The 24,347-nt window shown below is 42.9% G+C and overlaps 1 protein-coding gene across 4 annotated transcripts in view; it reads left to right on the top strand.

Annotated features, from left to right (window-relative positions):
- The first annotated feature begins 705 nt into the window (after nucleotides 1-705).
- CRTC1 (CREB regulated transcription coactivator 1) overlaps nucleotides 706-24,347 on the top strand; it is a 364,358-nt gene continuing 340,716 nt past the window's right edge. For 2 of the 4 annotated variants that reach the window (XM_086947032.1, XM_086947030.1), the window contains exon 1: nucleotides 706-878. In XM_086947032.1, the coding sequence (XP_086803158.1) occupies nucleotides 753-878 (126 nt within the window). In that variant the 5' untranslated portion in view covers nucleotides 706-752. The remainder of the gene's footprint in view (nucleotides 879-24,347) is intronic. The other 2 variants (XM_086947029.1, XM_086947031.1) reach the window with 1 other exon arrangement.

The following is a 24,347-nucleotide window of genomic DNA, read 5'->3' on the forward strand; positions in this document are numbered from 1 at the left end:
TTGTGTTATCGCCATTGGAGCAGTATTTTGTTTATAAGTTCCTACAGGGACAAAGAAGTTAAAAATCACATGCTAAATATTTATAATGAGATTTTTACAATTTATATAAAGTAAAGTATTATAGAACATTGGTTACATGCCTAACAAAAATGAATGTGTGTCCTCATGTAATGTAACTGGTGCTATGTAAAGGGCTCTGACACCCGATTCGGATTTGGTTCAAGTTTGTGCTATATAAAACTCTGCAAAAAAAATCATATATATATATATATATATATATATATATATATATATATGTGTGTGTATATATATATATATATATATATTACATATTACATATAATTAATATAATACATTTAAAAACTTTAGCTACTATAATATGTAACAAATTTCATTGAGTACTATATTATATAAAAAAGTGAATTTTAATGTTGGCCCTTCATAAGCTATCAATAAACGTATGAAAAATAACTGGAAATAAACCAATAAATAAAACAATGTAACAAATGGTAAAGAGAAAGAAAGGGGCGAAATAAATATCTTTTTATTATGTTTTTATGTCAATTAAACATTATTGAGAGGAGTGTACCTATCATGTAGAAGTTCCGCCGCCCCCTGTCGGCAGGGCCGTGAACCGGCACTTTCCTTTCCAGTCGGCGGCTCGCAGCACGCCGTCCATGGACGCGCTGACGTCACCGCGCCGGGGGGAGGCGGCGCCGGAGGAGGAGGAGGAGGAGGAGAAGCGGAGAAAGATGGCGACTTCAAACAACCCTCGGAAATTCAGCGAGAAGATCGCGCTGCACAACCAGAAGCAGGCGGAGGAGACGGCGGCCTTCGAGGAGGTGATGAAGGACCTGAGCATCACCCGGGCAGCGCGGGTAAGGCCTGCCGCCGCGCAGGGGGCGGGGCTCCAGGGAGGGAGGGCGGGGGTCCAGCTGGGAGAAGGGGATGCTGCAGCTGGCAGCTCCTGGTCCCCTGCCCACTTAGCCTGGGCAGCAACAGCAGCCCGGGGCTGCGCAGCTACGCCGGGGGTAGGCCTCCCGGGTGAGGGGGCAGCCTGCCATGGCCCATAGCCACCCACTGGACCATTAATAATGGACATGGTGTGCCCAAATATTCAGAATCATGACAGGCGCTGTCCAGGGTCCAGGTACCCAAAAGATGCTCCCAAGGCAGGAGCTGAGACCTCCAGACCACTGGTGTCTAGTGCCAACCTAGGCTAGGGATAAATGAAGACAGTCCCTTAAAAATCAGCACTATTTAACTCCACATCCCACTAGAAACAGAACTAAATTCAGGGACCTTCCTGCATTTAGGACTGTTGGAAGACAATGTTTGCTAAATGTGAATGGACTCATTTTTTTGCCTCCTCTCTTGAACATTTTAATATCTGCAAATAAGGGATGGCTTTTGCCAGTTTCCTTTAATGTGGCTGCCTGCCCCCCGGGGCTCTGTTGTGACGGCTGTCACTCCCTCGTGGACGCATTAAATATTTTAACACTGGTTCTTATGCCTCCAGTATGATTGCTTTAGTCCTCCACGATGATGCCCCTGCACACAACCACTTGTATATGGGAGGCAGGACTTTCTACAGACATTGCCTTCAAATAAAATAGTAAATTATAGTTTGATTTTATGATCCCTACCATGTTAGAATTTGTGGACTCCCATTACTAAAGAAAAACCCCTCAAAATCTTTGTAAAGCAAACAGCAAAATACTATGTATTAAAGGGCATATGAACGTAGCCAGCCTGAGGCAAAACAACTCGTGTGTTTTTCTTCTTCCTGGAATCGAGATTAGGGTTACATTTTTGTAGTTTCTCCGGAAAATTGTGGTTTCTTTCTTGGAAATATTTATTGATCCTCGTTAAAATAAATGCAAAGCTCTATTCAGTTGAGGGAAACTCGACTCTGCAGCCCAAAGAGGTTTAGCTTGCTGGACTGCCTTCCCCTGTCCATAATTTTCTTTGATATTGTTTGTTTAATTTTGACAACTGAATTTGAAATATTGCGCCCGGCTGGTATGAATGGGTTGTTAGAAGCAGGCGCTCAGAAGTACCAGTGCTCGCCCTGAAGTGCCCCCGGTGTCCAAAAGCGCCTCTGGAAGGGGAAAGCGCGGTGCTTGGCAGGCACGACGCGGGTCTCGAGCATTGGCAGTTCAATGTAAACAATAACACATGAATCAGCCGGCCCCTGCTGCAGCTGTAGTAGAACACGCGTGAGCGATGTGGCCCAGAGCAGGAGGGGTGACTTTTACACACGATTTCTTCTCCTGCTTAGAAGTTTTCGTAGCGTAACCCTAGTGACGTGTCCCAAAATACTATGAGAGTTATTCTGGAGAAAAAAATAGAATTTGGAAAGAATTAAGTTCCGAGATTTTTTTTTAAACCAGCAGACTAAAAATCAGAACATCCAGTGTGACGTGTAGGTCTCGTTAGAAAGGGCACACACGGTCCAGCATGCCACTGTACAGTTACACGTCTGTGTATTTTTTTGACAGATGACAGGTCCCTTCCTAAAATTATTGCATAATCAAGCAAAAAACGTACTTACGCATACATTTAAACAGAGAGTATTGGACAGGCATATTCATAACGGTGTTATTACAAAATGACTCTTTTTCTAATTTGATGCACCATTCTTGATTTAACCCTGTATTATATCGACCACTGCGTGTAAATGTATGTATTTTTTTAACTAGAATGAATGGCGCATTGTTTTTTTTTCTTATTTGCGTGTGGCTCATGTTTTCAAAAACTCGACATGATCTGTAGTCTTTTTGCTATGAATCGATTATTTTGTGTCACTTTATTCATATTTGGCGTAGCACTGTTTTCTCGATTGGGTGGGCCTCTAGGCGCTCTTAATTGACGAAAATTATTTTTTCAGATTGTGGCTCCGTCTCCCCAGCACAGTTGATCTGTAAGAAATAGACTTGCAACTTTACCTGTATGTTTTATTTTTGGCAGCTTATGTTTGCTATCTAAATCATACGTTACAAAGCTGTTCGTATATATTTGCACACCGGTTTTCTCTTTGGGGCAGTATGTTTTCTATAGATCAGGTGTTTGAAAGAACACAAACCATGCTTCTTGTGCAGGCCACTCTGGATATTTGGAATGTGTGCACATTGAGGGAGAAAGCAAGCAACTTCTCTTTTCTGAATCTGATATGTTTTTCTGTTCTCCCCTACTTGAAAAAAATGCAAAATATCACTAGTTTACAGAGCGCATTCACTGATATTGAAATTCTGTGAAATTTGCCATTGTAAATGGTCTTTTTCCGGGTGTAATGTGGACTTGTGACTGATTTGTGGCCTGTGTTCCACTACCACCTTTGACACTTGACTTAGCAATTGTATGGTTCTGGGCATGTCATGTTATTTTCCTTTTGACATTCATTGTGATTGTGAGTAGTGTAAACATCATGTACCTGATCCTACTGGAACTAACCTCGTTGCATGTACCTACCTCCCTACCAGCTGTATCCTGTCTGGTGTCATGGTGACCCCTCAATCTCTTCTGTTCTTTCTACATTATATCTGAGAGGCTCCTCCTACACAGATAGTTTTCTTTTCTTTGTAAAGCACTGTGTTGCTTCAGGAAGTTATGTCAGTAATGAGGGATACTGTTAAGCAGTCCTGTTTTTTTTTCAGTACGAGCAATAAGCATGTTGGGACTTTTTACTGTTATCTTCATAACTGCTTAATTTGATCAAGTGGGGCCCACCAGTACTGATATCTAGAGACCAGCTCTTATTTTTCCCTTCACGGACTTTGATCTTCAGCAGTAGAGAGAAAAACACAAAAGCAGGGGAAAGAAGGATGAAGAGAAAGATAAAAGCAGTGCCAAAGGAAGAAAGCTGGGGTGATTTAAAAAATGAATAAAACAGTAATCTTTTTGGATTGTATCAAGCATTTTACCCTTTTCTTATCGCTCCTATTCCCAAACACACAAATAAGACGCTGACCAGTGTCTGTGCTTGAAGTCTGAGTGGAATATCATTTTATGAGGGTCAGGCAATATTAAGGACATAATTTTCAGGAAAGCATTCGGTCAAAATGTCATAGTGTCTACTGACTTCCATCTGTCCCCATGTCTACCCACCTCCTCATGTCTTCTTCGGGTGGACCAGCTGGTCGAGATTTGCCAGACAAGACAACCCAACATCTTCTTCCATGCTTGGATTGGACATCAGCTGTTTGTTTCCACCCATCGTCACTTTCCAAGTTTCCACCATCAAAGAATTGTTTAACCATGAATCTGACTCCTAGTTCACTCCCATATCATCAATTTGATAACTATACAATTCATTATAGTTCTGGTGACTCGGACACCTTCATCCCATTACCAAAGATGAGGTTTTCAAAAACCATGAAATAATGTTAAAATAATTCCTTGTGCTTGGCCAAGAGACCTATCATCAGCTAATCGTACTAACGTTTTTCCAAAGTGGAGCTACGTGAAAAACTGATGTGATTAATTTTAGTGGCTGTTAGGGACAACAGTTCAAATAGCTTATTCTGAGAATGTGCTGCTGCAAATCTCTATTATCTGTATATAAATCTGAAAAGCGTCTTTGAATATCGAACATCTTGTAATTTCTGCATAAGACTGTGGTAAAGACGGGCGGTCTCCAGCTAGCCTTTATGTACCTCACCTCAACCTTCTACTGAGGGAAATGATGTCAGAAATTGTAAGAAAAGGGTGTGGATGGGGCACTGGTTAATTTTCTGCCCCAGTTGCAAGAAAATGTGACTATTTGCGTAAGATATGGTGAATTTGCACTATTTATGGATAAAGTGGGCCTAAAGACAATTCTGCTAAAGCACACGTGATGGTAGTAGGTCACACATATTCCAGCCTGAGACCACTCTACATTAATGGTGAAGTACGTATGGATGTCCCGACATTCACCTATCTAAACATTCCATTCGATTGCAGAGGCACATGGTCACATCTAAGAAAGGGTAAAACATTTCGGTTTGATCAAACCATCCAGGTCCCTTTTAGTTTTGCTGGGAAATTGGATTCGAAACCTGTGGATGCGGCAATCAATATTTATGAAGTACGTTACCTCTCTGCTGTGACACATGGGGTCCTGGGATATTGTGGGATCTCAAAATTACTGATTAAAAAGAATGTGTTCCTGAGAAGGCGCCTATCTATCCCCAACTGCCTCCCCATATTTCTCTGCCACATGGGCCTAGGTCTGTGGACATGAGAAGATCGTATTAAACTAGCCTCGCTTAACTCTGGCACTCAATTTGGACCAAACAAGAAAGTTCTACTTACTCAAGAAATAATAATGATCAAATATTAAGGAGCCATGCTAGGGAGAGTTGAATGATTTGGCGAGCCGCAGAATATCTCTACTGTCTCCAAACATCGGTTAAAACAGGATTATTTAGCCCTATGTAAAAGGCGAAGAGAAGGTCTGGTGATTGGAAAGAAGAGGGTTGCCAGTTATCTACCATTAGCAACCACGGACTCGATGGAGTTCACTCCAACAGTCCCAAAGATTTTACCTGGAGAGGTTTAGCCTTAACATAGCCCACTTTTTAGTTTCATACCTCAGCAATGTTTTTTCTGACTCTGCCCTTGAACCGTGCCTCTGGGAACATGCTGCACTTTTTTCTTTTTCTGTAAGTTATTTTAAACATTTTTTAATCTCGCTGCTAAGGTCCGTAAATATCAGGAGGTGCAGACCTGCCCTGCTTCACTTACAGATTTTATAAAGTGACTATATTTGTCTGATGATTTATAAAATCATTTATGTAGCTATGAGAAGGAGGAACCTAGTGGGGAAATAGTATTTTGTCGTGATAATTCCTGGTGATTCTTTGCAATTTCATGCAAAATGTTTATATCTGTATGAGGCATTTCTGCAACCGTATTAAAAAAAGATGAGTTTGCTTGGCAGAGACTGGAATGAAGATAAGTGCCCTGTCCATAGTTTTATCTACTTGTGCACACAATGCACTTTTGTAACTTGATTTTTTTTATTGGGGCTAAGGAATTTTAAACCTATTTGAATGTTTTATCTCGAGGTATGAATTTCTTATTTTATTTATTGAAGATGGTCTCTTTTATGATTGAGATACTATATGGATATGTTATTTTAAAAGGACAAGATACTGTGATGTACTGTAATGATGTTTTATGTTGTATGTTTTATGTTTTTTTTCTTTGCCTAATAAAAGATCATCTTGACTTATCGAATAATGGCAACGTGGTTGCTCTGCTTCTCCCAAAGCTATTTCACAGAGACACTCTGTGCCTTCTCCTTACTTTTGTTTAAGTGTTACATCTTACTCTGCATTGGCATCTGTTGAATCTTTTTAAAGCAAATGGATAATTGGTCTTTAGAGAACCGTGTCGCTGATATGTTTGAAAGTTGGCTCAGGGATTAAGTATTGGGTGCATTTTGGGTGATAATGGAATGCAACACTGTTCCTGGGAAATAATAATACATTAAAAGGCAAAGACACTGCTATTCAGTCTGCCGCCTTCTGAGTAACTATACTTGGGGCACTTTGTCGTGTCCATTTTGCCTGAGGACCACAAGGGATCCATGTACACACCCATTTGAAAGTTCAAACGTCGATAGTTGATGCTTGTGACCGAATGGCTAAACTGGTAATAGCGTGACTCAGGTCATGGTGTGTTTTAGGGAGAGGGAGGTTCCTGTGTGCGTATGTACATACTTTAGAGATTTTTGGGTTTTCTGGGGGAGTGTGGTTTTATTAAGGTACCACTACTTTATCATGGGAATATTTCAAGATGCAAATTGAATGAATGTCTTTTTGTTGAAATGCTCTGATTAAAGAATTTTTACTACGAAGCTGCCTTTCAAGGGTAAAGCAGAGAGAATAAGTGAATTGTTTCTGAGTATTTGACATTTCCTCCTGGCTCCCACATCGCCCTTATGCTACTGTCTGTCTCTCACTCATTCTTACTTTCTCTTTCACACTTGGGCACACCATCAAAGCTTTCTCCTTGACTTTGGTCTTGCTCCACCTCATGTATCTCCCCTCTCACCCTTGTTAACACAGGGGAAGATACCCTGTTTTTCATTCTCCTTTAATATGCCCCTCTTTTCTCTTGGATCATATAGCTAAATGTAAGGATTCTGATAGAACAAATTGAGAGCAAATGTAGGTGCTTTTGTTACATTCTTAAAAGCCACATCTTGACAGGCTTTGCGTAACGATGGGCGAGATCCCCCTTAAGGCATTCCTTCAGTTGTAGACTCTGTGTGATGCATGTGTGGACTCCCATGGCAACCAAAAGTGCTGAAGGAGATTTCCACCGATGATCTGTTCAGTGTGAAATGGACTGGTGCGGTTTTATATATAAGGATCAGCACTGTGATTGTCAACGACAAGGAGCTAAAGAGATGTTCCACGCGTTATGCTGTAGAGGAGCTGGCAGTGCCTATTTTAACATGCTTTGTGCTGTGAAATGATCTGTGATCGGATTTGGCCCCTTTTTGTTCAGGTTTTACGATTGATCGATGACCAGCAGCACTGTATGTGTATTCTACTGTGCGGTTAAAACATTGGCACTTCGAAGAGTCACTTCTCTAGACTAGATAGTCCATGGCCACCGGAATTAGGCAATTGAGCCTGTGCTCTAGTCGCTGTCCAACTATATTTTTGCCTCAGTTGTCATTTAATCCATCTGATGCATAAAGTCCGGATTTTAACAAATGTTTTTTTAAGCTGAGGGATTGAAATCACTGAAACCACTGCGCAGTGAATGCCGTGCATTGCTAGCCCCATGGAAGAGGGGTTTACTCCGATCGTGGTAATATCTCCGGTTGATGGGCTGGGGAGGTCTGATGTTTGAAACGTTAAAGTGCCAACTCGGGAGACGCTTAATAAATATCTAATGTACATTCCCAGACTGTACTGCAGGGCTGCTTTGTAATGGCAAGAGGTGCTTTCAGCTGCCCCCTAGTGAGAACAGTGAATCCGCCCAAAACTGAGCGCAAGATTTAGAACAAGCGTGGGTGTGCAGAATAAAGAAGCACACCTTTTACAAAAAGTATATCCATGGATTTTCTAGTCAATGCATGGTATGGCTTCACATAAAAACGTTTTTGTTCTGGAGGCAGAATAGACAGTGACAATATACAGTCGCCTTCCTTAGCTTTCACGCACCTCAAAATCAGGATATGCTGAATGTGAGCAAGATGTGCTGAATATTTGTAGGCTTCTTTCTTTAAAATGAATTTTCTAAAGAGCCTGGTCTATATCTCTCTAAAATTCTTTTATCAGCGTGCGTTTAAATGTCAGAATAGATACACGATGTCTCAGAATCAGTTGCACAATTTTCCTCTCATAATTTGCTGCAAAATAGGCATTTCCTTGAGCACAATGTAGCAACCCTGCCACAGAACGTCACCGCCTTAGCCTCATAATTCCCCTAGCCCTTCAATTGGGTTAGTTGCAGATTTCACCTCTGCGTGATGTTCTAACAATGATGACTATTTGAATAAATATTATAGTTATATACATTGTTATCCTTTTTGCATATTTGTAAAGTAGTAGAACAAGTCAATATGAACTTGAGATTTTTCACAAATATTATCTCTGTAGTAGTTGGACACAAAGGCTGCATCCATTGTGAACACGTAAACTCTGTAGTTTCAGTTTTCTGCTTTAACGAGTGTGAACATGTCTGAAATGTGTTTGTAGGAGATATAAGTTCTTTTTATTGGCGGGTGGGCTTGCTCAAAGAGGAGATGGTCAACGTTTAGACTCCTAGTTAATTGTACAACACGTATCAATCCCTTAGTATGCAGAGTCTGTGTAGATTCGCTACCAGGTAACTGTTCAGTGTTGTAAAAAGGTGTGGTAAATTGGTCCTTAACACATCCGGTGAATACTTCAACGCCTTTTAGCTTGTCTGACTATTTAAACATTTACACTCAACTGCACCACCAGGGCTGGCTCTAGGCTCATGGTGGCCCTGGGCAGGGAGCGTAGGTAGGGGGCCCGAAAGAGGGGGTCCGGGCGGGGCGGAGCGCGCAGGCCAGTAAAGAGGGGAGGGGGTCAGGGAGTTTAGAAGTGGAACAGAGCCAGAGGCCGCCAAATCCCTGCCAGGGGCCGCCACGCCAATACGTATCCATCCTCAGAGGATTACTATATTAAGGATATATATTGGTGTGGTGGCCCCTGGGGTTTGGTGGCCCTGTGCAGGTGCACAGCTTGCACATGCCTAGAGCCGGCCCTGGCACCACACATATTACCTTTTGCAGCAAAAAAGTCTAAGACAAGCACTCGCAACTCTACTTCATCCCCTCTTACACACAACATACACTCTACTCGCACATCACCACCCCTTTACCTTATAACTTTAATTCACACACAATAGTATACTAACAAATTCTTCTCATAAAACAAATCCATCAGCATTTCCTTTATCTACTCCTAAAAAAATCAAAACTAGACCTACTATTTATAACTGAATTATGACTGGGAGATAATATGGCTCCAGTTCTGCATGAATCGGTTCTTCTAAGCTGTCAAACAATCACCCAAAATCATACAGGCAAAAAAGGAGATGGCCTAGCTGTTGTTTTCAGGCAAACATTACATATCATTAAAGTTGAGGACGTCTCCATAAAAAATTGTGAGGGCCTTTTCACCAGATGCAATCCTACAGCGTCGTCCTTTTGTAACTCCCTGCTCCTTTACAGACCTCCACCTAGCAAGGCAACATTCCCAGATGCAATTCTAGACAAAATTTCAAACCTCCACGAACCCACACACATCGCTGGACACATCCTAAATGTAATTTTTGCTAATACAGAACTAGTTAAAATTCAAACCATGACTCCAGTCCTAGGGTAAGACCACCATTTGCTTGCCTTCCAACATAAAAAAACACTAAGCAACGCACCTAAAATCACCTTACGTGCATCCACCTATCGGTCGTGGAACAAACTCAATTTTGAACACTTAGAGACACAACTAACATCGAGTAAAGATCTAGAAACAAATTCTGTTAAACTATATGAGTGGCTACAGAAAGCTTTTGAAATCCTGATACCTCTAAAAACCACACAACAGAACATACGAAAACAAGCACCTTGGAGAAACACAGAGATAAGAGATAAAATGACAAAGTTGCAACGTGCGTGGCTCAAAACAGATGCCAACCAAGATGAACTTTGCCTACAGAAAATTAACAGATTATAGGTGTCAGCAATCAAAAAGGCAAAGAAAAAATACTATTCAGACAGAATTGAAAATGCTGAATGTGAAAATAAAGAATTCTATCAAATTCTCAGTGTATTTCGTAAACCAAATTGCATAGAAGTAGCTCATGCTGTTACTCAAGAGTTCGGACAAACTGGACTCGTACTTAGACAAAGCATCAGCACTAACTCTTTTACAAAGGTACAGTGCCTATAACTCGTGCTGTCAAAGATTGCTTTAAGTCTTGGTTCATTCGTTCCACTACACTATTATCCTCAGGTCTGTATGGAGACGAAAACTTGACTTGGACCCCCAACGAAATCATAGCATCCTTATACGCATTAGAGGCGAAAGCCGGACCCTGATCCGAATGGAAGGTACCACAGGCAAAAATCCCTGCAAAGACACGCAAATCTCTTATGACAGTCCGTGAATCAGCGCTTTGATGGGGCCAGACCCACACAAAGCGTGTGCATGAATCAACTGCTACTAAGATGTACTTATACACAGTATCAGAAGAAAAAGGACCGCAGTGATCTAAATAAACGCAACCCAGTGGTTTATTAGATATGTACAACTGTGTCTGAGGCGGACGCGCAGCAGTCGAAGGCTTAATCTGCTGGCAAATGTCACATTGAAGGACATAGTCGCGCGTCTGTTTGTACAGTCTCCGCCACCAGAAACGTTGTTGTAGCTGAGTTACAGTGGCCGAGACGCCCGCATGCGCAGACGCCACAACTTCATGAGCCACTGCAATCAACGTAGCCCTGCGATCCAAGTTGTGAATCAAGCGTTCCCCAACATCAGGTATTTTCACATAAGAAACCTTATCGGGACTTAAGTGTTATGTGTACTTCGAAGGGAATCCCGTAGGATATTTACCTCCCTTCTCAGTGGCAGCTACAGCCGCCAAGATGCCATCATCTATTTTACTTTTGGACCGTGTAACTGCTGCAACTAAATACTTCGATACCGCAGATTTCGCCGCTTCATCAGCAAGCGAGTTACCGACAGCGTGGACTCCAACACGCTGATGGCCAAGAGTATGAATCACAAACACAAGGGCAACTTCTCCATAAGTTCAGCCACTCTAACCCAGATCATCTTATGTTTTATTGTGCTACCCTTGGAATCACGAAAGTCATTCTGAATCCAAAAGAACAAGTTTTCATTGTAAGACTGGACACAGTAGTAAGAATCACTCACAATCAAAGTCGTCACACTAGGATCATCGTACTCCAATGCAAGCATCAGAGCACGAAGTTCCGCTAATTGCGCGGTGCAGTCCCCTAGTGTCTGCGTGTACACGACACTGGACTTGGAACTCCTCGTTCACTATGGCACCAACCACAATGGCGCATGCGGAAACGTAGGCATGTTTAGAGCCATGCGCAACCTGCGCCGAACCATCAGTGTAAATGATGCAATGAAAATCCTCCAAAGGTCGCATTGCTAAAGGAGCCGGATGAACGAATTCATACTGTAAGTACTCCTGTGACCGTAATGAGGCGTCAAAAATAAACATGACATCCTGGGACGTCAAGGATGCAGCCCATTGAATCCACTGAGGGTGCAAAGCTTTGGAATTTGGTACACTGGCTTTCGTAACTGCCTCCAAGGCAGGACACGGGGTAACAACCAAGATGCGTTTTCCCTGTGACAGGGCACGTTCTTTAAGAATTGCCATCTGCACAGCCGTTAAAACTTTCTCCACAGTGGAAACACGCATTTCAGCCGAAGTGTGCAAGTGTGACTTGTAAGCAATAGGTACTGTGTCTCCTTCATTAAAAGTCAGGTACTTGAAACCCACCGTCCCAGGGATAATTCTTATCACCAGGTTGGTTTGGTTATCACAAGTCTGTAAGAATTTAGAAGCGAGCAGATCAGCCTGCAAAAATTGCAGTATAGCAGAGTGCTCAGGCAGCCAGCATGATTTGGAAAAGGATGGTTGTATCAAAGCATACAACGGCTTGATACACTGGGCATATTCCGGAATGTATGTCCTTCCGAAATTCAAGAAACCCAGTAAAGATTGTAATTTTTTCAGTTTTGTCGGAGCGCGCAGCTGTGCGCATTTCTCCAGGAAGTGAGGAGCTAAACCTTTACCTTCATTGTTGAGCTCGTAGCCCAGAAACAACACTGTGTACTCTGCAATGTGCCATTTTGCAAAGTTAAATTTGTAACCCATATTTGCAAAGGTACAAATTATTCCGTTGACTCGACACAGATGCTCCCAAAGTTCGTCGTCTGTGAGAGATATGTCATCCACATACGAACACGCATCTGGGTCGATTCTCTCTAAAAGAGAGACTATGAGGGCAGTAAAAATTCCAGGACTATTCTTATAGCCCAAAGGCAAATGCCGAAACTGTTTCTGTACACCGCCGCACATAAAGGAGGTCCATTGGGAACTTGGACCATCCAATCTATGGGCATAAAAACCATTGGAAATGTCAAGCGTGGTTTTAAACCGCTTACGCACAAGACTATTCACTAAGGCAAAGCCGTGAGTATTCTGTACTGCACAGTTATGGCAATGCGAGTTTAAATGCCGGTAATCCAACACCAAACGATATGAACCGTCTGACTTGTTTACAGTAAATAGAGGGTTATTCATCGGTGACACACATGTTTCAATAACACCTTGATATTCCAATTGTTCAAGGATTGACGCGACGGAAGCTTTGGCTTCACATCGAATGGAATATTGAGTTTGAGGCTGCGGCTGAGACCGTAAAAGAATTTCGTGGCTCGGGGACAATTTATCCCAACCACATTGATTGGGGTACACAGCCGGCGCTAGAGCCAGAGCCCACTCCTCTGTAAAATGCAGCGCATCCTCCTTCGAGACTGTGTTTGCGAAACTGGGGAGGATTACCTCCTCCCCTCGCGGTGCTACGAGAACAAAAGGTGGGGGCCAGTCAGCCTCAGAAAGCAAAATGTCATACGTAGACGAAAGATTTTCCCAAAATACCCCTTTTATGGTTCGCTGTATGTCACCTTTGATTAACAGGACAATTTCAAAAAGTCTTATCAGGGGGAGCAACTCTTGTATCATCTGTTTCTATCACAACATAAATATCAGTCACTGTCACCTTCAGTAGTGGACGCAGGGCCTCTCTCACTATGGTAATCTCCGCCGCGCTGTCCAACAAGGTCAGAGCCCACGTCAGATTCCGAAGCCGCGTTCTCACTATCTGTGGCATATCGATGCGCTGTTAAAGCCGCGACTTTCTTCTTGGCAAACTGTGGTCTTTTCGGAGTCGAGCCGTCCTGCTTTTCTGCACCGTCTTTCGAGAAGAGACTGTTCACGTCCTTGTTGATCACCCCGACCCCTGCCGCCCCCTCCACCACCGGTCGTCGAGGCCGATGAGTCCTGAAAGGAACGAGGAGAGCGTTGATCAGAAACCTGAAATCGATCAGGAGTTTTAATCGGTGCGCGATCGCGCAAGTCATAAACACGTTCCGATTGTGCAGGCAACGGAGATGCAGGGCGAGAAACCTGTGTTTGTTGTTGTTGCTGTTGCTTTCGCTGTTTTTGTTTCTTAGGCCAATTCTGTTTCTTGGACTTGGGCTGAACGTCTGTTTCAGAAGCTTGTTTAAGGACCGTAGGCAGGACAGCCATAGACGGAGTGCCGTAGCACCTCGCATAGACCGCTGCAAAAGTCTTACCCCAGGTCTCACAGTCAACGAGTTCAGGGGCCAAATCTTTCGGCAAACTAAGCGTCAAAATCCTGTGTTTTTCACCAGGAGTCGTATTCGGAAATACAGCTTCCATCTGGTCAAATTTCTCGGCAAGCCAGAAAGGAAGATCATCCTTATCCAGGGTTTTTTTGCCCATTACAGCATTGACCATCACGGGACTGAGTTTCAAACTACCCTGTCCGGCCGGAAGCGCCGCACCCCCCGGGGGCCCACCCGGAAGATTACGGCCATTGTAGTGCACTAAGGCTCTTATCACGGCAATAGAGACCACTTGTAGTCTACGAAGTTCAGCTAGGTTACAATTGCCGTGAAGAGGATGAGGAGTGAATCCAGCCAAAACAGGCCAATTTGCGCCTGGAATGGACAAAAGACCTAACCTCGGAGCGGTCAAAGAATGGGGTAGGGCGCCACCAAACCAAACTCGGTGCTGCCAAACATCAATAGGAACCTCTTGTGCCCTGTACGGAGTATATTCATCCGGTACAGCAGAGGGAGTGTATGTGTGGAATACACCAGAATTAGCGTCCACCGCCAGAAATGTCTCCCACGAATAAAATAGTTTGTATGGGTAAGCAGCATCCGCACTCACCACCATTATCACAGCCAAACCTTTTACGGGTACATTGTAATTCAGCAAATGATTGCGCACCGCAATGCGACTATGCTGCGGAATGTCCACGGGATTAGCCATGAAAGCACAGGAAGGTAGGAAAACAAATGAAACTCTGTAGCACAACTGGGTAGTAATTCAAGGAAACCGTTTTAGTAAGATTCAAGCTTGAAAAAGACCTATTTTACAAATAGGTAGGTTTGTTCCGACACCACCGTTTTCCGGAAACGACAGTGAAGGGGTTAAGGATTGAATATATACTACTCGAGTGTCATGATATAAGGCCAACAACGTATGGGCGCCATGTAACGGGAATTCCGTTCTCCTACAGAACTGTGCATAGAGATTTGGAACCTCAGTGAATTAGGATGGCCCAAAACTCACCTCAGTACCCAAAATCCCCTTACCGAGCTAGCTACAGTGTCTCATTGGTCATAACAAACTCCCAATGTTTAGACAAACCAGAACATGAACTTAGAATGCCTCCGGTATCGTGGAACACATGAACACTCTTTCGCTATATAATCATTTCAATCCAGAAAGTGGAGTAAATGAGGACACGTGCATATTTGAAATATTTATTTACTAATGCAGGGTTCTCAAATGCTGTATCTTATATAATACAAGCAAACCTATTATAAGAAACAAAGTTATCAGCATAGTTACTAGTCCATAAAAAGCGAACGGTGACAGCATACTAAGATGCTGAAATGAATACGAATTAACAAAACCTATTTCTCACCCTCCCTATTTAGCATAGTATATTATATCTATGAAGGTCTCTTTTGGGTTTGAGCAGGGCGGGCCCATACCTCAAAATCTCAGTGGCAGAGGATCACATCATCTTCCACCAGCTCTCGGCATGCGAAGCACCGTCAAGTGTGTGTTACGTTTGTTTTCAGCAAAGCAATATAAAACCCGCTTAAAGCCAGATTTTGGCAGCAGCTGCATTTGTGTTGTGTCTAGGAAGGTGCGAAGATCAGACCTCACAACAACGCTGTGTCTAGTTATCCTTGGAGGCTTCAGCACTCACTGTGCAGACAGTGTACCAAGCAAAACTGATATCAGAGTAATAACATATTATTCTCAAGTAAATCACAACGCTCTTCTAGGTTGAAAGCTAAAATAACAATTATGTGTTGTGTGCAAAATGAAGCAAAAGGAAAAATGGCGTTTAAACATTTAATACGCTCATGCTAACTTAACACAGTATATAGAAAAAGAAGTAGCTATATGACACCAAGAATACTCTAACCCAGCCCCTCCGTTCCTTCCAACACTTTTCACACAATGAATTTATGGACCTGGTCAAAGTGAGCAGGCCTGCTGGCAGCCCTTCTGACCCATGTCCACCGCAGACCTTCCAAAAATTTTTCTAACAACCTCTGCTGCCACTCCAGAAAGGAGAATCATCAGCAACTCCTTAACTACTGGAATATTTTCAGAAAAACTTAAAAAGTCATACATACGCCCATTACTGAAAAAAACAAACTTGGACCCGCTGAACCCTGACAACTACAGACCAATTTCAAATGGACCTTTCTTGGGCAAACTGATAGAAAGAGCAGCTTTCACCCTGATGTCACAGTTCATTGAAGAGAATGCCAAACGGGATTCCGTTGAGGTAGAGGCACATAATCTGCCCTCCTTGTCATCTGGGAGGACCTGAAGAACACAGTTGACTGCAACAGAGTTCCTACACTACTTCTCTTGGACCTCTCGGTTGCCTTTGACACGGTTGACCATGACACTCTGATACAAAGACTCTATGAAGCCGGCATAGACTCTATGAAGCCGGCATAGAGGGGACTGCTCTTGACTGGATCACATCCTACCTTCGCAACAGAACCAATGTCATCTATACCCCACCTTTCTCAACCAAACCATACTTCACAAAAGCAGGGGTCGCTCAAAGCTCTATTATCTCGCCCATGCTTTTAAACATCTACATGAAGTCATTACCGGCACTGATCAATCAATTTCACCTCACGTGCTATAACTATGCAGATGACAAACAAATACTCCTTCGACTGTAATGCCCCAAAGACATTGGAAACTCGCCAATTTTCTGTTGACTCGGAGCCGTGGATCAATGGGTGACGTGGCACCATCTCAAATTGAATGCTTCCAAAAAGAAAATACTTACGTGCAATGAATCTCCCCCCCCCCCCCCCCCCCCCCAATTTGGGATTTCCACTCAAGGTTCAGGCTGCCATCTCCCTTGTTTTGTCCAAACTCTATTACACCAATAGCCTCTACCACAGATCACCTTTAACAACCACGAAAAGACTACAATGGATTCAGAACTCAGCTGCCAGACTACTCGTGCATATAAAACCGCAAGAGCACATCTCCCCTGCCTTGAACGCCCTGATCAACGTTCAAGCTGCTTTGTATCACCCACGAAGCGATACATGGAACTAGACCGCTCTTCATCAGGAATAAAATCACCAAGCACATTCAAAAAAGGAACCTCCACTCTACAGTGGCACCTCGTCTCAAAATCCTAAGATACAAGAAAAAGACAATGGGTGGCACATCATTCTCTGTTCAAGCAGCCAAACTATGGAACTCTTTACCCCCCAACATAAGATCCACCGACAACCACCTTATCTTCAGAAATCAACTCAAGATTTGGCTCTTCCCCCACATAAGCACCATACGCAAACAGATAGAAATAGCATGTCTCTCTGTTTATAAGCATTTATTTGTACTATAGATATGTATCTATATGTGTGTATTGCTTTGTATAAACGTGTAGAATACTGATGTTTAAAAATCAATTTTATATTAATTAGTTCTGCTTAACAAATGTACATCTTACTGATAGTTACACAATTCTATGTTTTTAACATGTGTATATAAGTGACTGCATAAATAAGTAAATCTTTTTATCATAACTATCTACAATTGCTTCACTATTGATCTACCCCAAAACTATATAAATAAAACTAATTTAAAGTACAGCTACACTTAAAAGCCAGGGTTTATTTATTTCATCCTTTATCTACATATATTACCTTCCTTCATGCATCTGTATACCTTCCTTGTACTTATGGATCTACATATTTATCACTTTGATATATTTATTACTTTTCTTCTAATTCAGCATACCCAATTTTTCACCCTATACCGCTCTCAATATATCCTCTAGCTCATTTCTCTGACTCATCTAAAACTTCTTTCTACTACTCTTTCAATGAACTACTCTATTTCTCACCCTATAACTGTCAATTTATCAATTACCTCCACTCTCTAATTCATCCCAAACCTCATACTTTTGTGGAAGCACACAACTTCTGCCAGGCTCCCAAAATGTGGGTAGGGCCAAAGTCCCTCTCCTGGTAATTCTCGCATAATTGTCTGACGACAGTTGTGCTATCAAGCCAGACCACTTACCAGAACATATAGTGTGTGTGTGTGTGTGTATGTATGTATGTGTGTGTATATGTATATATATATATATATATATATATATATATATATATATATATATATATATATATATATATATATATATATGTGTGTCTGTAGCTGTATGTGTGTATAAAAATATATTTTTTTATTTTTTATTTTCTTACTGAAAGGGTAATTAGCAGTGCATGGCGAGGGCGGGAATTATAGTTACTTGAGCTAACTTTAACTATAAGTGGTACATTTCAGTGGGTTTTAGAGTTTAAAACTGAAATATTTCACATAACTATGACGTTACTTTAACCCTTATTTTTTTCAGCGAATTTCTAAGGTTTACTATTTGATTACCATATGTTAATCAACCCCCCGCATGGCCCCTGGCTGTGCATGCTGCTCGGTTGGCCGCAGTCAACCCCCCGCATGCAGCCGACCCCTTTTTACGCAGGGTGTTTGGTCATGCCTGGCTGGGCTTGGCCACAGGGCCTGGCATACGACCAGGCCTTGGGGCCAATCTCCTTGCGGCCAGTCTCCCGTATGCAGACAAACCTACCCCATGCACGGCCTTTGGCTGTGCACAGTGGGGCGTTGGCCACAAGGCCTGCCTCCTCCAAAAGCAGCCAACCCCCTCACCGCCCACAGCCAGGATTGGCCACAAAGCATGGCTCTGAGGACCCCTGGGCCATTATTTATTTTTATTTTTTAATGAACCTATTATGGCCCTGGGGAGCCCATCCCCAGGGCCATATGTATTTTAAAGGTGGGGATGTACGTGGCCCCCTCTCCCAAAACCTCATTAGGCACTAGGGACCCAATCACCCAGGGCCACTTTTAAAAACTAAGCTGATGGGGTGCACTTGTTACCCCCGCCGCCACATCCGCTTGAGCCTTGTAAGGCCCTAGCGGCCCCATCTCCCAGGATGATTTTTAAAAATAAAGGGGAACCCGCGCGCTCCCTCTCTGCAAGCCTTGAGAAGCCCTGGAGACCCCATCCTCTAATTAAAACTAAGGATATGGAGAGCTTGCAGCTACCCTCTCTGGGTCGATTTTGGACCTCATCCAGGCACATTTTTTTGGGGGCGGCATGTGCCCCCCCACCTGTGCTACTTTCAGCCCCAGGGACCTAATCCCCTGGAGCCTGGCACACTTATTTGGTGGGCAGGGCTTGTGGCCCCCCTCCCGGGCTGTTTTTTGTAGCCCCGGGGACCATCGCACTTTTTGGGGGAGGGGGGGGCAGGTGGGCCCCTTCCCAGGCCAATTTTTGGCACCATGGTCCCCATTCTCTGGGGCGCAGTACTTTATTTACAGGGGAAGGAGAACGTGGCCCCTCTTCTTGCCCCGATTTCGGCCCCAGGGGGCCCCACCCTTCAGTGCAGAGTGCATTTTGTTTTAGGGGAGGGAGGGCCAGTGACCCTACCTATCCTGGACCAATTTTGGCCCAGGGGACCCCATCACCTGGGGCTTGGTTCATTTGTTTAGGGAGGCGGCACATGGCTCCCTCACCGGACTGATTTTTGACCCCAGGGACCTCAGCACCTGCACTGTTGTTTTGGGGGAGAAGAGCACGCACTCCCATTCTAGGACAAATTCAGCTTTGGTGGGGGGGGCATCCCCCGGACCATGGCCAACAAAGAGTGTGTGCCCTTGACAGCGGGCAGGGAAACAGACGAAAACTCGGCTCTCACTTACAGCTCTTTCTTGCTGAGATCAGAGTTTGTGTTTGCTCTGACTTGGCGGGAGCAGTCAAAGGTCCCACCAAGTCAGAGCAAACGGCTATGTCCTGGGAGGGGGGGTGGAGTGTGGTCCTCAGGGCCACATATGGCTCCAGGAATGGGGCCCCCTCCTTCTCTGAACATGGGCTGAGGAAGGTGGTGGTGGTGGGGGGGGGGGGTGGTGGTGGTGGTGGTTGGGGGGGGGGGGGGGTTGCTGCTGCTGCGTTGCCCTCCTCCCAGTATTATTATTTAGGCCCCAGGGAGGTGGTTGTCCCCGGGGCTTCTTAGAGGACGGGGGGTTAGATTTGTTAAATGGTGCCAAAGATATAGGCAAGTCGAAAATGCTTTTCCTATGGAAACATGGTCCTAACTATAACTACCTCCTGGCAAACCAGATATATGTACAGCAGTTGCGACCCTCTGCAGATACCGGTGCTCTGTTGTCACGTGGTGCGTATTCTACGACAGGGTCAGTCGTTTTAAATGCATACAGGTTCCCCGAGGGGAAAACTAAACGCACTCACTCGTCTTTTTTTAGTTTTACAGCGGCTTTATTCCAACCTTAACCCAACGCTTTTCGCTTCTCACGAAGCTTGCGCACAGGATGTTGAGCCAGTGATTAAGTCCTTCTTTTATCTTTGTAAAACAGGAAGCCTCCTATGTTACCCCAAGGTGCATACTGGTTAATGTAGTATCTACTACAATGTCTTCACCAGTTTGCCCTGGGTTTCCGATTTAAAACCAATAAGGAAGGGGAGTGCTCTTTATTGGATTGCTTCTTGTTCCATCTCTTTGGTGAGTTTTTCATTCTAATGTCTCTCTGGTGAGATTATTCTTCACCATCTGTTGTTCTTAGCATTATGCGGCAATGCCGCAGTGTCCCTTACAATCAGTCATGTGTCCTTGCCACAAAAAGTACATAGGCAGTACAACATTCGGAGCCAAAAAAAGAATTCTTGAGCACACAAGGGCGACAACAAACAAAGATCGCTCTAACGCAGTTGCACGACACATGGAACAATTTCACGACTGCAATTGGGAAACTTTGAGATATTGCGCCATAGAACAGGTACCACAAACAGAAAGAAGAGGAAACCGCCTAAAAGTACTGAGGAGAAAAGAGTCAAAACACATCCTCAATTTCAGGACCCTCGAACCAAGAGGGCGGAACCTGACGGAAGAACTGTATGTACATCTATGAGGAAAGAAACAACCATAGAAAGAAGGACCATGAACCTAAAATGTAACGCAGCCCATAACCCACTAGAGGGGCATGACTGATTGTAAGGGACACTGCGGCAGACGAGCAAGTGCGTTATATATATATATTTATATATATATATATATATATATATATATATATCTCAAAACCTTTCTTCATTCGAAAGAATAGAAGCAGCACTCATAGACTCCGAGATATCACTGTGATGATTTAATGTGGGGAAAAGGGAAAGCACAAACGCGTTTCGGCGTAAGCCTTCGTCAGTGTGTCACTCGTGTGTGTGTGTGTAATATATATATATATATATATATATATATATATACTAGCAGCCCACCCCAGGCTGGGGGCAGCATTTCAGGCTTGCGTGCACTCCCGCCCCGGCCCCCGCCTACCACGACATTGTCTGTGTCCCGGACAATGTCGTGGCGGGCGGGGCCCGGGGCGGGAGTGCACGCAAGCCTGAAATGCGGCCCCCAGAGCCTGAGCCTTACCTCAGCCGCATTTGTTCAGGGCCAACCTCCAGCACCGGCTCCCTCCCGCCCCGACATTTCCCGTGTCCCAGAGCCTTACCTGAGCCGCCGCTCCTCCCCGCGCTCCTCACTTCACCACCGCTCCTCCTCGTCATGCGCACCTGAGCTGCCGCTCCTCCCCGCGCTCCTCACTTCACCGCCGCTCCTTCTCGTCATCACGTACGTTGCGGCCAGCGTAGCGTCGCTCACGGAGCTACTTTCAGGGCACTACTTTTTTTTAAGTTATATTTTTTAATTTACGTTTTTTTTAAAATTTTCTATAGCCTATGTCCATCTGCACACCCTGAGGATTACAACAATGTATTGGGTGTGTTGATTGGCGCTGTGGTTCCCGAGTTTACCTTGCCAAAAGGTTTGTGTTCTCTCTTTATAATAGTAGTAGTATAGATAGATATATATAAACCACGTGACTCCTCTGGATCTCTCGGTGTTTCTTGTGTGTATATATATATATATATATATATATATATATATACATATATATATATATATACATATACATATATATATACATATATATATATATATATATATATATATATATATATGTATATGTATATATATATATATATATGTATATATATATATATATATATATATATGTATATATATATATATATGTATATGTGTTCTGAATTGCCAAAGATTCGCAGGACACGGACCATTTAAGTGCATATCATTTATTCAAAGCAGAGTATGCCGCATGACTTTTCGGCTCCTTGGAGCCTTGCTAACAAGACATTATATATATATATATATATATATATATATATAATATATATATATATATATATATATATTCGGTAGTGTTCTTTCTTATAGATAGCCGACTCAGTTCTTGACTTCATGGTTTATAGCTGAGGGAATGTTTGAAGAGCATCTTAGTTTATATGAAATGTTCCTTTGTATATTTGCAGTGTTGTTTGCCATTGATATGCTTCAGCACCAGTATTAGTACATTTTTCTATTGGTATTTTAGGGCTGGGGCGTGGAACGTGAGGTTTTACATTTGCATCCTCCTGTCCAAGATGGCCCACCGTGCTGTGTATAATCACACAGTCCTCACTGGTGATTGCAAAGCACGCCAATTCTCTTTGGTGTCATGTAGTAGTTAACAAGATATGGAAGAACATTATTTCATTATGTTCCTGTGTCATAAATGACCTTTTCATTTAAGGACTGACCAGATGTGCCATTCATTGCACTGAACCATATACCATTGTGCAAGCACCCTGCATCGAATTACATATGTAATTTAAGACTATTTTTAGTTGCATAGCACATCAGAAATGAACACCCGCTTGTTCGTTTTGTTTGGGCTATCGATTTGCTCCGTATTCTTCGTACCTACCCAATACATTCTATTTAAATGGCCTTGTTCAATGAAATTGTGGACAATGGGTTCATTGGTCAGTATGCATCAACTCTTTTCTTTAAGGAACGGGAAATTAATGTTTTCATATTACCCAGTCAGCTTGGTTGTCTCTAGATAGACCACTGGCTGAACGTGTTTTCTTGCTCTTTTTAAAAAAAAATTCTAGACTTGTGGGTTTCATAGGACTAAACGTTCATTTCAGAGAAGCGAAGCTGCATTGTTCAGTTTTAATGCGAGCTGAAGTATTGTAAAGTGCATTGTTCCAACTTTATTGGTGTATGGAATAAAATGAAAAGGCTTTGGCAAAGACAATAATGAGTTAGCATTTTGATTGCAGACTAATATATATATTATAAATCCTGCTCCTGTGGATAAAATGATTGATCTCTGTACACAAAGCACCCATGATATAAAAAATGTAATGTGTGAGGATTCGCTGTACTTCCGAGATGAAAACTGCCTTCTGTGTATTGCAATCCAAGTTCTCCAAAAGCGATGGAGTAATACAACAGCCAATACCATGATGTGAGAGAGATTCCTCATGGCGGAACCAAAGCCCTTGCTGTGTATGTTTCAAAGAATTGGAAGCAACATGTATTGCTGGATGCTGTGCTGCCATGCCAGACCTTGAAATACGAGCTTAAAATTCCACTTTACACACTTACGGTCTTCCAAGGAGAAAAGTGCCTGTGCTGCAATCAAGCTTGGGGTGATATTGGTGCAGCAGAATTGAAGAACGATTGAGTTCGGATGAACCGCAAAAGGCCAAGACCATCAAAGGGGAGAGAACGCTTGTCATGGAAATTTAAGATGATTTATATGGCAAACAGCCTTTACAATGAGGTTTTTACAATGATGTGCCTTTATCATGCATTTTTTTTTACCACATCTATGCCTTTATAACTCATGGCTTTACCGCATATGTAAGGTACATTGAGGGCATGGGGGGGTCTCCCCTCACAAATACATTGTTTTTGTATGTATAAACAATGCGGGGTATTGTGTCCGTTGTTAAAAGCATATCCGTTCAAAAACAAATGCGGGGAAAAAATGTTGTAAAGGAATGCAAAGTATTTCCCTGCGTTCCGTCATACAACCGATTTATATGGCGGCGGCAAAAAAGGCAACATTGACAAAAAGATGTACAAAAAGATTGGGTCCTCATGTGTGTTTCTTCTTTGGTTGGCTTATAAGTTGTGCGGGTAAAGGGATCTACAGGCACTGTTGGGGGGTGGGTTGTCAAGAAAAATATAGAACAAGGTACTTCTTTATTTTTTGCTAGTGTCACAGCTGGCATCAACTGGAGTAATGTTTAGAAAAGGTAGAAGGTTGTTACTATCGTTTGAAGCTCCAGAGCCTGGTGTATACTTTCAATGGTTTGTACATATGTTATTTTTGTTCTTGCCGGTTGACACTGGTATAGGTGAAAGTCTAATTTTTTTCTTCAGTAGGGTATTGTTGCTGTAAGTGTGTGTGTGTGTGTGTATATATATATATATATATATAGCACGTATACTTTGGTTTTGAGTATAAAAATAATGTGAATAGGTCTTAATATTTATGATGTACAAAAT

The sequence above is a fragment of the Lissotriton vulgaris genome, chromosome 12 (genome assembly GCF_964263255.1).
Source record: "Lissotriton vulgaris chromosome 12, aLisVul1.2, whole genome shotgun sequence".
NCBI classification, from domain to species: Eukaryota; Metazoa; Chordata; class Amphibia; order Caudata; family Salamandridae; genus Lissotriton; species Lissotriton vulgaris.